The following is a 14,468-nucleotide window of genomic DNA, read 5'->3' on the forward strand; positions in this document are numbered from 1 at the left end:
ATTTTCAGGCTTGATTTTAAAACGGCCAGGAATTTTTTTTTTTTCAAATTAAAGTAAGGAGGAACATTATAACTTAAAACGAACAGATATTATTCCGTATATGAGGGAGGCTGCTTCCTACTCAGTCTTTCCTTTTTTGCACTAATGTTTAACTTTTTCACAATTCTTTAAGAACGATTCCTGAAACACAAACTTTGTTGAATTAGAAAAGAAGTATTTTTAAAGAACTTTAAGACTTTGGCGTAAAGAGCGGGGGCTGGGGAGGGGACAGCCTCCCTCATATACAGAATAGATTCTATACGTTTTAAGTTGTAATGTTCCTCCTTACTTTCAGCTGAAAAAAAATCTTTTTATTTAATTATGATCCAGGCTTTATATCTATTATCTAGGTTTTTCTTCATAGCAAAACTTTACTGGAAAATAAATTTTTCGAGAATTTTGAAAGAGCTTGAAACTCCTCGAAAACGGCTCGGATTGAAATTAAAAGTGTATAATTGAAATCACCATGGTAAGATACCCTGAACTGGAGGTTTTGAGCTCTCCATCTTGAAAAAAGGGAAAATTGCTGTTTCGCCTGGAAGCAGTGATTTACTTCCTTTTTTCGTCAAGTCTAGTGGGCTACCACAAGCTCCTTAAGAGATGTTTAATTAATCAATTAAAAGCTACTACTCATATCTACGTCCTTTTCATAGACTCTTCCTGATAGCAATAAAATAGGTTTTGCACAGAATTTTTGTACTATTATCTCTTATGACGTCAAATTTGACATCATGACATCATGCTAAGATCTTCTATGTGTAGATTTAATTTCGGTAATTATTTTTAGTTTCATTTGTGTTAACTTTACTAATTAATGATTACTTTACTAATACTAATTTTAATAATACTAATTAATTAAATATCAAATGTTTGAATTAAATCCATCTAAAATAATAAACTGGCAATCCGTCATCCATGAAGTGTGGCCCAGCCATTTTAACCTTTCTTTCATTTTAGCCCTAAAAAAGGACCGAACCCCATTTTCTTCCAGCTGTCTGAAGTTGACACAGCTGCTGACGCTCCTCCTCCGTCCCAATCTATTCGAAAATTCTCTTTTTATACCCTCCCAAATAAGTTCAAATTTCCTTTGAATCGTTTCTTACGACCTGTTTCCACCCTATTCGGGGACGACCTGCTTTTCGTTTGGCCTCAGATGAATGCCCAAAAGGCACAATCTTTGGCAATCCGTCTTCCTTCATCCATAAAGTATGTCCAAGCTATTAATCTTTTTGTCATTATGACCCTAGCGAAGAACTTTTCCCCAGCGAAAAAAAAACCACCGGCCTTGGCAATTCTACTTTTAACATCTTCACTGCATCTGCCATCTTTATTAAAAACACTAGCCTGGTAAGTGAAGCTATCCACTTGATTGATCTTCTTGTAACCAAACCCTACCTCTTTAGCTTCATCAATCCCTAGTCTAAGCAACTTAGTCTTTTTCCAAATCTTTTCTTGCACCCTGAACTCTCAAAATCTTCAAAAACTCATGCATTTTACTACCAATTTATCTTGGACATTCAAGTCATCTGCATAATCGAAGTTTAGCAAAGTTTTACCTTCCCATTGGATTCTATGCTTTCCTGTAGCCTTTGCTGTATTCCTTAGGGATATACAGCAAAACCTCAATAAAGGTTTTACTAAGTATAGAAGCTTTACTTCATCATCTGACTTTGTATTCTCCCGTTGCCTTTGCTGTCCTCCTTAGGACAAAGTCCATCAAAATGATATATATAAATAGGGATAGGACACGACCCTGCTTAACTCCTGATTCAGCACCAAACAGCTACTGACCTCACTTCGTACATTAACCGCAGCAATATCGTCTTGTATATGACACTAATCCCTTTGATGTACTAATGTGGTATACCACACAAGGAAAGGACCCTTACTAAAGCTTTTCTATTGGAATTAAGTGCATGTTCATAATCTACAAAACTGAGGACTAAAGGGGAAAACAACATGAGGAACCCCTTTTTTCCATCAGTAGCACTGACGTGTTTCCCTTTTTTATCGCAGGGGAGATTCAAATCATCAGTTTACTGTTTTACCATGAAAAGAATAGTTGATGGTTCAATTATTGTGTTTTGTGTATTATAAATGAAAACATCAGACATGTCCTCCTTTTTCCATTATGTTTGATTCTGTGTTCTTTCCTGCATTTCTTTCTTTCTGTGTTTCTGTGATCTCATGCTCCCTTTTTTTCCTACTTTTGTTCCTGCAATTCATTCACTCACTCCTTTTCTCTTAGTTTATATATGCCTTGACGCTGGTATGATGTTGTATCAACTTTAAGCTGTTTTGTCCTAAAAAGTACAGTAGAAAGTTCAGTTATGTTATTTTTCAATAATTCCTATGTCTGTTCCTTTGCAACCTATGCTCTTTTCTGTGTTCCTTCCATCTTTTTTTTTAGTCTCAATAGGCTTTGACAGTGGCAACCTATGCTCTTTTCCTGTGTTCCTTCCTTCTTTTTTTTAGTCTCAATAGGCTTTGACAGTGGCAACCTATGCTCTTTTCCTGTGTTCCTTCCTTCTTTTTTTTAGTCTCAATAGGCTTTGACAGTGGCATAAAGTCGTATCACCTTTTAGCTCTGTTTTCATGAAAAGTACAGTTAATATTTAAGCAACGTTGTTTACCAATACTACTGTTTTTGTGTCACACAAAGTGAAAAGCTTTTGGCTTTTTCATAGCTGAAACCTAACAAAGAGCATTGTCAGTTATGATATTGTCAAGACATATATCATACTTAGTACCTGAACATAGTGAAAAGTTTTTCTGAGCTTGAAGAAAGAGGCCTCATTTATAGCAAGATATGTCATTGGTACTTCATAACAAAAATTCACTCTCGCTTACAGCAATTATCATCACAAAGTTCTTTGCAACAGCCACTGCAGCACTTGTTGAACACACACACCTCTTTGCCATCCCTCACCTCCTCAATGGATTTGACTTGCTGTTATATCTAACCTAATAAAACAAAATTAAAATGGCATCATTTTCAGACTTCAGAAGCCAATAAAATTCCAAACAGTGTAAAAGTCCCAATTGTAATGATTAATGAGAAACAACAAAATTTTAATTCAGTAGGGCTGCGGATTGCCTGTAACAAGGTCATATTTAGGGGGGTTAGGGTCCCCCCCCCCCGAAATATCTGTCCGACTCATGAAAATGTAACAAAAATGAATATAAAAAAATTTTTGATGCGTTCTTTAAGGTCTTTTTGTAACCCCCCCCCCGGAAAAAATATACTTGTGTAAACCTCACTACCAAAAAAAATCCTTGTGTAAACCCCCTCCCCCCAGAAAAAAATCCTCGATATGGCCCTGGCCTGTAACCTTTATTCTGGGGTTTTTGAAGGTTTATGAATAGTTGCATCCAAAACTTCAAATATTCATTTTTTGGATAGTTTTAAAAGGTATTATTACAATAATATTACCTGAATTAAGTTTTATTTTTATTGCTTAGTATTGGTACAGCTGGTGTTTAGATTTATGTGAGTGTGTTATACTGTATATGGTCAGTTTGTTGAATTTATTTTTTTATTTATTCTCTCCAATTTTGGAGGCTAGCCAAAATCTATGAGTTTGAATTAATAAAGTATGTATGTCTTTCCTTGATCTTAACAAAACACTTGTACTACACAAGCAGAAAATTGAAGAATGAAAGATCTCTGTTTACAAAACTGAAGTGACAAGAAATGAGCCTCAAATCAAGACTGTGATTGGTCAATACCATTTGATCAAAGTTTTACTTTTGAAAAATCATGCCTTAGATTTTAACCCTGATTGGTCAATTGTTATTTTTTTAACTTTTCTAATATAAACAAATTTTGCCTTCAATCTTGACCTTGATTGGTCAACTGTAATTTTTCAAGTTTTTCCACTTTCAGAAATTATGCTTTAGATATTGACCCAGGTTGGTCAATTGTATTGTATTGCATCAGGTTTACACCACTTCTTAGTTACTATTAGTCTTAGTTACTTATTAGTCCTTGGATTGGAGATCAACAAACTGGTCAATCATATATACATTATGATTTTTTGAATTTTTCTAATTTCAAAAAAGATGCCTTAAATTCTAACCCTGATTGGTCAATCATAAAAATTATGCTAGGATAATCTTACTTCACTAGGACAAAATTCTATTAGTTGGAATTGCTGTCAATCGTGACATATTGTTTGCTCTTGAGCCTGTTTCAAACTTGGATATTTTCCAAGTTTTCTTTAAAATGTTTTCTTTTCCATTATCAATATTATTCTTAACACTTTTTCTTATATTGTTGAAATTTACGTTTTAAACACCATAGTTGAGCAATTAGCATGCTAAACTTTAAATGCTGTGTATGTAAGGACAGGTGTTTGAGGCCTGTTGTTGCTGGTTATTTTGTTTGCAACTAAGATCAGTGGTGTAACTCTGTAAGCTCAGCCAGAATTGACCCAGTTCTAGATGGGTAACTGGGGAAATCTGGGGGGGGGGGAACATGGGAAGCATCAGATGATTTGCCCCCAACCACGCATTGCACTCCCAGACAAAGGCAGAAAATCAGATAATTGGTACCTGTGCTATGAAGATTATTGGTGTTGTGCTACCTATGAAGGTTATTGGTGCTACCTATGAAGGTTATTGGTGTTGTGGATTATTGGTACCTGTGCTATTGAAGATTATAAAAAGTATTTGTTCATGTGTTGTTTTTTGTTTTTTAAGTATTATTAAAGTGATCTTTTCATCACCTTGCCATACATTTGACATTGAAGATGAAGAAGAATATAGCAATACTTACGTGGTGTGCTGAAAACTGTTGGTAAATGTAAATTCCCAATGAGACACCAATAGCTGCAATAAAGAGTGCAAGGAGCCAAAGGGAAATCCAAGTAGCAACAGTCCATCTCCTAACTAGTCTATTGGCCACTATCCTTGCTTCATCTATCTTGTGGGTATCATTTTGATTCTCCAAATCCTTTCCCTGCAAACATACAATATATAATTTTGTTAATTGGTTCAGAATCCCTTTGGCAGCTTGTGGTGTATTTTTATGTATTTTTTTTCCATTATGAGTTTCATTCATCTTTTGTGTTTACAGAAGTCAATAAATGTAAGCACCCTTTAAAGTGCTTACATTTAATCCTCACGCCCAGGTATAGGTTTTGGGAAGTTTGTTGCAAGCTTGTTACAGGAGGGTACTCATATGTTATTGACATATCCACTACAAGAGAAGGTACCTGGGTGATACGGCTCCTAAGATTGAACCAGTTCTATTTCAAGTATAAAGAAGACTACTATTCAGTGATACCGGAAAGTTCCCCCCCCCCCCCTAATCCAGCACCAAACACAAGAATCTAAAGTGAGGTGTCGAAAAAGACGTCTGTGGAAGATTTTCCAAAAGAGGTTTCTTATTCCATAGAGGATATGGTAGGTTAGAAGGATTAAAGTATACAAGCTGTACTTTATTTATATAAACACTGAACATACAGGATATATATTTATATAAACATTGAAAGAATTAGAAGTATTGTATCCAAGGACGTCATATACCAAAGCTTATTATAGGGGCTAGTTGTGTTTGTGCAACAAGTGGACTACATCCCATTCTAGCCAAAAGTTTAAAAACATGTTTTTGAAAAAAATAAGTGAGAGAAAATTTTCATCTAAAGGTGATTCAGGGTAAAATATTGGTCAAGCTGACCCTACAAAAAATGTGAACCAAGTTCTTTACAAATAGGATTCCCCCCAACCACATCTGTTTAATCATTGAGGCCATTTCCATCAGGATATGTCCTAGAAAGATTTTGTAAAGGAGATGATTGGAGAGATGCAGAGGTTGATTGGATGGTTAAATAATTGACCAAATTATGAATAAAATTGAAAAGCTAAATCAATCAAATATCTAATTAGTTAAAAAAAAACTCAATAAAATAAATTAGTAGGTAATGATGAATAGTAAATAATAGTCAAACAGATAAATTGAATAGTTAGATGTTTGAAAGTAACCAACAACTAGTTAAATATATCCCAGTTGAACCCTTTTTAGATCCTACAGATCCACTCAATAGATTATATTCAATAAAGCACAAGCTAAACTTTGGTGTAAAAAGTGGGGGGGCAAAGTATTAATAACAAGATTGAGCTTAATGTTTACTTCTCAACAAATGCGAAATTTTCGACCACCATTCAATTTATAACCAGAGCTGCAGAAATATAATCATCTTTCTAAAACTTGTTCCACACACTCTAAAGTTTAGGTTGAGATAAGTGTTATTTTCCTTAACTATGCAGTCAATTTTAAAATTACAGAATCCTTGTTACTTTGAAAAGCATGCAGTGGCTTCAACTGGGAGGGGTCCTGAGCCTTTTTTCCCCCTGTACAATTTGAAAAAGACCTTCTTTGGTTAATTTTTTTTTGAAAAATACCTTGTTTGGTATTTTTCATTAAAAATAAGAAAACAACAAACTTATGACTGAAAGCATGCCAAACTCCAACCAAAATTTTTCACAATTTATTTCCCAACAAAAATTTCAAATTGCAGAGGCAGGGGGAGAACTGGCAGTTCAAAATAAATACATTTTTGCCAGAATAGTTGCTCATCTTTTCTGAATATAGCAAAATTTTCCCCTATTGTAACTTTTTAATTTTCTGGCATGAGGGGAAGGGAATGGACTTGTAGCTCTGTATAAAATTGAATTTTTACAGAAAACTTCACAAATATACTGTTCCTAGGACAACTTGTTTTTGCAGGTTCACTGACAGACAACATTTTCATGATATTTGGACTTAAAAACAACCCAAATAAAATGAAGATGCAAATTATGTGAGACTACTTTAGATTTTTAAATTTATCATAAAAGATTTTAAATTAGATAAAAAAAAAGCATATACAGCATGTACAAAATGCCATTTGACTTTCATATTTAATTTAAGGTGAACCATGCATTCAGTGTGGTATGCTACAAAATTTGAAGCAAAAGCTCTAAATGAGAAATAAAACTTGGAATACATTCAAAAATTTTCAAAAAGTACAATAGGATTTGCAGATGGCTTTATTTTTCCAGGCCAGTGCAAAAAATTTGCAAAACTGTTTCTTGTCAAAACGTTTTAGGTACACTTCTGAAGTGATGGAGTCCAGGTAATGTTTAGAATTACTAAACACATAAATCTACATCATAGCATGAAAATCTCCATACTATAGGGATAAATAAAAGGATTTTCGGAAATCATACTATTTTTATTAATTCTTTATTTTAAATAACAGTAAATCGCACTTCTTCTTACAAATTTTATTTTGGGGTACTATTTATTCATAATATGGCTGGCAAGATAATTAAGTTGTCCTATAATGAAGTCTGCCTTTTTTGCATAGTCTTAATGCTTTTCAGTTGTAAAAATAATTTGTTTTTTTCTTTTCTTGCTTGAGTTCTAAGATAACTTAAGCTACATACTAACAATATTAATATTGTGGATAGTGAAAAATTATCATGAGCCTTATAAATTAGGCTTTTATTTTCTCCAAGCTACTTGGAGGTTTTTCTACTCCTAAAACAATTGAATGTTTTATAAAGGGTTTTGCTTTTTAAAAATTGTTTTAACAAAGCAGTAGTTATTTCAACTTCTATAAACATAAAAAATATCAGTTGGTTAATTCGAGATAGCTTTTATAGACATGTAATTTTAAAAAGCAACAATTTTTGTGTTTTAAGTTTCAGCTTTACTTTTAACTATGATCATAAAAATTTAGTTTATTTCTAAATTCATTTATAGCTTTTTTGTCTAATATAAAAAATTAACATGCAAGAAGATCTTTCTCAAAATTAAGTAATGACACAGAAAAGGTCACCATCAATCATTATTTACTGCTCCATTGCTGAGCTGTACTAGTGGCCACAGAAAAAAAAAATCAATCTCCCCTGGTCTCAGAGAAGAGAGCAGCAAATTTGTTTATGGAATAAAACAGCATAAAAGATTAACAGAAATCACAGCAAACTCATTCAAAGCTGGAACTGACAAAGATTGGGCCAATGTTAACTGGAATTTCAATTGGGACCCAAATGTCCACCAACAGTGAAAAATCTTAAGGTCATCACCACTTTGTCTCACTGGCAAGTGTGATTTAAGGTAAATTAAGGTAATCAGGTATATGTAGTAGACAGTCACTGCATATAGGTTAATGTCTTAACTCTCTGAAACTTCTATCAAATATTTTCAAAGTTGTCATATACTACTACTACTGCTATCAGCTCACCTAAGCATCAAGCCAACTGAGGCCAACACAGCTACACATGCTCCTCCTTCATCCCAATCTATTCAAAGCTTCCCCCTTTAAACCCTCCCAAAAAGTTCCCATTTCCCTTAAGTCTTTCTTTATGACATCCTCACATCCAACCAAAGATGACCTGCATTCCATTTAGCCAAAAAGAATAGTCTATGGCAGTCTGCCATCCTTCATCTGCAAAACGTGCCCTAGGCATATTAACTTTTCTCTCATTACCAAACAGTGCATGGTAACAAACTATAAGTAGGTAGCAATGCAGCTCAATAGCAACCAAAACTCTAAAAAATAGAGTCTTGGTAACAATAGATACATCAAAAGAATTGAATTTCAATGCTTATTCAAAACATAAAAATTATCAAGTTTAATGTGGCCCATCAAAAGTTATGAGCCTGGTAAAATTTGTCCAGTTTTCGATAAAAGGTGGGAAACATCCCAAAAGAATCAAGTGATCTTAATGAAAATCACACCATCAGATTCAGGTTATAAGAGAACCATACTGTAGAAAAGTCAAGCTCCTATACACAGAATGCAGAAATTTGCAGTTTTTGCCAGTAGCAAGATCATTGATGCATGTTTATTTGTTGTTGTTGTTTTTTTTCCAGGGGTGATTGTATTGAACCAGTCTATTCTAAAAGGGAGAGGGCTTGTTCAATCAGAAATTAAAAGTTCTAGCCCCCTTTTTAAGTGACCAAAATATTGGAGGGCAGCTAGCCCTCCTCCCAGACCCATTTTTTCTCAAAGTCTTCAAATCAACATTTTGAGAGAGCCATTTTATTCAGCATAGTTGAAAGATCTAATAACTATGTCTTTGAGGATGACTTGATCCCCCAAAAGCCCCCAGATAAAGGTGTACAAACTATAAACTTGCCCATTTTTTACATATTAATAATGATAATATATTGCGAAAACAGGCTTGTGCCTCTATCTACCAAAATTTCCATAATCAAATGTTTTTCACTATAATGATTGTCAATCTTGTTCTTAAATACATTGACAGAATCTGAGTTGACAGTGTCTGATGGTAGTGTGTTCCACTGGAGACAATGCAGTTGCTGAATGCCCATCTACCAACATCTCTTCTGAAACATTCTTTGGTTAGCTTAAACTCATGACCTCTCAGGTTATTATTCTTGAATGTTATAATCTCTTCTGGAGGGACATTGTTGTAGTATCTGTTGCATATTTTATATACTTCAATGAGATCTCCTCTCAAAAATCGGTATGAGAGACTTGGGAGCAACAATTTTTTCAAACAGTCTTGGTATGATAAGTCTCTAAGTGATGGAACAAATTTAGTAGCCCTCCTTTGGACTTTTTCTATTGCATTGCTGTCTTTTTGAAAAAATGGTTTGTTTGTTGTATGACCGTATTTGATCATTGGTCATGATTTGAAGAGTGTAGAAAACAGTGTTAAATCAGTAAGAGAGAAATTTCTTTGAATAATTCCCAAGACTTGTGATGACTTAGAGATGATTGACTCGTAGCACTTGGTGAAAGTCATGTCACTCCCAAGTCTTGTTCTTCTTCTTGTATAGGTATATGTTGTCCTTCAAAGCAGTGGTGCCAAGAAATGTGTTTTGGGCCTAGCCAAACATGACAACTTTTTTCTGTATTCACTTCCATGCTCCATTTTTTCATCCATTCTGCTATTTTGTTTAAGTCTTGCTGTAGTTTTCTGCATCTTCAAAGCTTGTTCTTATGCAAAAGATTTTCCTGTCATTTGCATAAAGCAGTATCTGAGAATCAATGTTATTTGGGAGATCATTTATGTACATAATAGTAAAGGCCCCAGAATACTACCTTGAACTACTCCACTTGTGACTTTTGTCTCATTGCTGCTAAGATATCCCTTCAGTCTCATTCGCTGAGATCTTCCTTTCAGTTGAGAACCCACTTAAGAATAGTGTCACCAACACCAATAGACTGTAGTTTTCAAAGAAGCTGACTTTGTGAGACTTTATCAAAGCCTTTTCTGAGATCTAAGCATAAAATATATACCTGTATCCCACTATCTATATATTTTCTCCAGGCATTTGTAGTGACAAGTAGCTGGCTTTCTACTGATCTTTTCTTGAGAAATTCAAACTGTGCAGGTGAAATGAGGCTTCTTTCAAGTAGGTACTGTAAAATATTATTGTGGAGTAAAGATTCTAGTATTTTGCATGTGATACAGGTTAAACTGATTGGTCTGTAGTTACTTGGATCTAATTTGCTTCCTTTTTTGAAGAGTATCACCATTGCTTGCTTCTATGTATCAGGCAGGTTCCCTGTTTGTAGTGACTTGACAAAAATGTAGTACAATAGCGCTGCAATTTCCTGTGCTAGCTCTTTGAGTACTCTAGGATGTAAGCCATATGGACCTTCTGATTTGTAAGGGTTTAAATTTTTTAGTTTTTTGTAAACCATTTGTATTATCAGTCCTATTTCTTCAAATTTGCCTGTGACTAGTGGCTGACATTCCTCTTGACTTTCATCATTATCACTCTCTGTTGTGAAAACTGTGGAAAACTGCTGATTTAGTAGGTTGGCTTTAGCTATTGGGTCACTGATTGTTAAATTTGCTGCTGAGTTTCTAAGATTGGGAATAACCAGCTGTTCTTTTTGTTCTGAATTCACCAAGTTCCAAAATGCCTTGGGGTTGATCTTTGAGTTTTCAGCTACTTTCCTCTCCGTTTTGCTTGCTTCTTGTCTAGCGGCTTTCCTCACTTTGTTGGCAATTCTGCAATAATTTCTACACTTACTTTTGGCATCAGTCTGCTTGAGCATCTCCCAGGCTTGCTGCTTGGTTTTTATTAGGTCAAGGATCTCTTGTTTTAGAGGCGGTTGTTTAAATATTTTGACTATTGGTACATACTTCTTTGTGAGGTCTATGATTATGGATGCAAACTTTTTGTACATGCCATCTACTAGATCTGTGTTGTTTAGTATTTCAGTCCAGTTAAAAACTTCTAGCTCCATTTGCATAGTATTGTTATCCCCTTTTGAATACATCCACCTCTCTTTTTTTCTTGTAGTTTCACAACTTATAATCATCTCTAAGTAAATTGTAGCATGGTTTGATTTTCCAATGGGAGGACCTATAGAAAGTTCTTTTATTAGTCCAGTATTACTGCAAAGGACTAAATCCAGTAGTGTTGTCTTGTCACTTCCTTGGCCTCTTTTTGGTTTTTTAATAAGCTGTTCTAGGTAGCTATCATTCACTATCTTCAGAAATTCCCTCTGTGAGGGTGACCTGCTATGCTCTAGGGGGTGTGGAAGGTCCCAATCTAGGTTAGGGTAATTGAAATCTCCAATGATGAGAGTTGGTTCTGTTAATCTTTAACATATAGCATGAATATCTTTAAAGAGTACTTGGTCATTCATGGCCATGCTATTTGGACTTCTGTATACTACAGCCAAATTTAGAGTTGCTTGCTTTGTGTTTGATATCTAAAGCCAAATAATTTCATGTCCATTTGCTGTTGATGATACTTTCTGGACTGATAAATTGTCTAAGACATAGCAAATAATTCCCCAACCTTCTTCTTGATCTATGTTCAAGGTGTGGCTTTTGTAGCTGTTGATGGCCAACTCTGGTAAAGTTGGGAGATATTGACAGTGTTTAGGCTTAGCTTCAACCACTGCTACTGGGTTGGGTTCTTTGCTGCAATTTCTACTTTTAATTTTGATAATTTGTTTGGTAGTGAATCAGCATTTAAATTAGTATCTTTAGTGTTTTTACTTTAGTAGCTTTTTTGTTAGACTTGAAGGATGGTGGCATTTGTTTGGCTTTGGTTATTCTACTTCATATTTGCTGTTGCTCTTTGTTGGAGTCTTTACCTTGCCCCTAATGGCTCTGCTGATCTCCATTTGACAAGCATTTGTCTCTGCATGGGCATGAGATCTGGGTTTATATATATACTTTGGTACAAGTTTCATCACTTGATGATTTGCTTAGATTTGGAGCTGTCCTCAGGATTGTTTGCCTTTTCATCTCAAGCTCTTGTGCTTTTTTTAGCTTAACTAACAAAGTGCATGGACTACCAACTTCTTTTGGTCTTCTAATCTGGGCAGTTTCTAGTATCTCCTCTTCAGTGATATTTTACCCCAAGCTTGTTTTCTTGAGTCAATTTGACAGCCTGTGTAGTGTCATTGACAGCAGTAGATTCAGATAGCCCCATGACTGCAAAATTCATCTTTTTCTGTTCTCTTAATTCCTTTCCTACTTCTACCAGAGTAATTGCATTTATTATCAGCTGTTTGTTGTGAGGTGAAAGTTTATCACTATGATTTGAAGGTGTTGCCTCATGAGGTCTGTGTGGTTGAGCTTCTAGTAGCTGTAGCACTTGAAGCTGTAGAATATTGATTGGCTATTGGGAATTATACAGATACTTTGGGGGGGGGGGGGAAGGGGGTTCATGGGAAGTTCTTTTTACAGAGAAATTATTTGTGGGGGGAAGAAACACAGGATTTGTCCTTTCGCTAGCAAGTGCGATTTAAGGTAATTTAAGGTAAGAATTTTCCATAGAGGGGGGGCTGGATTTCCCAGCATTATTTAAAAATGATCAGAAATTAAATAGAATAAACAAGTTTTCTCAAATGGAAGTAAGGAGCAGCATCAAAACTTAAACAGAAATGATTATGCATATGAGGGGGATTGCCCCCTCCTGAATACCTTGCTCTTTATGCTAAAGTTGTATTTAGAACTTTTAAAAAAGCTTCTTATTCTAACTAAATGACCCTTGTGTTTCCAGAGCCATTCTTAAATAATTGGAACAAAACATCAAGATTTAGTGTAAAGAGCAAGGTATTGAGTCAGCCCCCTCCCCCCATGTGCATAAAAATGTCTGTTAGTTTTAGGTTTTAGTGTTGCTCCTTACTTTCAGTTGAAAAAATTATTTAATAGCCCTAGAAAGTTGGATTGAACCACACTTTTTGTAGAGTTTACTGTTTGAAAAAGTCAGTCAGTCTGATACCCAAAACAGTGCACTGGCAATTTACCTAGAAATCATCTAGCAAATCTTCCTTGTTTTTGGATTACCCATTTTTCAGAAATTTGACAATTGTCATCACTGTAGCTTCTGATATTCTAACCTTGGTTTGCAAATTTATTTTTCTATTTTTTTAAACTTATTTTTTAACTGTGAAAAAGAAACACCCTGAGCAGGTATGGAAAATGCTCCAAAGCTGCCAGTTGCAGAATTCAAAAGCTGTCAAACCTGCCAACAAATTTCACTAGGCCATGAAAACTGCCAAGTAGCATTGCTACCCTACTTTTTCCATGGTGGACCCTGAGCCTTGGCTTTTCTACTTTTAATATCTTCAGGGCACCAGCCACCCTTACTAATAATACTACCAAAGTAGGTGAAGCTGTCCACATGAGTAACATTTTTGTTACCCAATGGCAACTTTTGTCTAGGGTAAGACACCCAGTAGTCGGCCACCTGCCTATTCTCAGACAGAATTTAACTAACAGGGAACCTACCTCTAGACACCTGCCTATTACACTAGACACCTGCCTTCTAAAAACTTTCTAAGCACATTAGCCTAGTGGTAGGTTCCCTGTTAGTTACATTCTGTCCAAGAATAGGCAGGTGGCCAACTACTGGGTGTCTTACCCTACTTATTCCTAGCCTTAGAAACTTAAGTCTTCTTAGCCTAATATGAATTTTAAAACCTAATCTTGCAACCTGAACTTTCAAAACCACTGAAAGTTCATTCCATGTACCATTTATGTTCACCCTTTCATCTAGCATGCTTAAGTCTTCCACATAATATAAGTCCAGGAAATTTTTTTCTTCTCCATTTCATTCTCTCCCATTTCATATTCTCCCATTGCCTTTCCTGTGCCCCTTAAGACAAAGTCCATCAAAATTATGCATGTAAATGGGGATAGAGTTTAATTAAGGTTTTCCAATAATTGCTAGGTACTTCCCCTAAAAGCCTAATTGTTTAGAATTCAATCAAAACTAGGCCTAGCCTAAGTGGAGACTTCCATCAGATTTGGCAAACCATTAATAAATAGCAAGTCATTCAATTTACCTCTACTTTAACAACAAGTGGTGAAACATCTTCCTTTTTATCACCATTCTTTGAGTCTTTAGAAAGCTTTGTAAAGACAGTCATTTTGTAGTTAGTTTTGAATGATTATTTAATCCGATGTTTTTGTTCCCTTCTTCTGTTCTTCAA

The 14,468-nt window shown here is 35.1% G+C and overlaps 1 protein-coding gene across 1 annotated transcript; it reads right to left on the reverse strand.

Moving 5' to 3' along the window:
• Positions 1-4,762: 4,762 nt before the first annotated feature.
• On the reverse strand, positions 4,763-14,468 carry LOC148941891 (uncharacterized). Its single transcript, XM_089103171.1, has 2 exons — positions 14,322-14,468; positions 4,763-4,999 (listed from the first exon to the last, which is right to left on the reverse strand). The coding sequence occupies exons 1-2, from the start codon at positions 14,403-14,405 to the stop codon at positions 4,763-4,765; spliced, it is 321 nt and encodes a 106-aa protein (XP_088959297.1). The 5' UTR covers positions 14,406-14,468.

The sequence above is a fragment of the Artemia sp. Qi Xiang Cuo genome, chromosome 17 (assembly GCF_049724085.1).
Source record: "Artemia sp. Qi Xiang Cuo chromosome 17, ASM4972408v1, whole genome shotgun sequence".
NCBI classification, from domain to species: Eukaryota; Metazoa; Arthropoda; class Branchiopoda; order Anostraca; family Artemiidae; genus Artemia; species Artemia sp. Qi Xiang Cuo.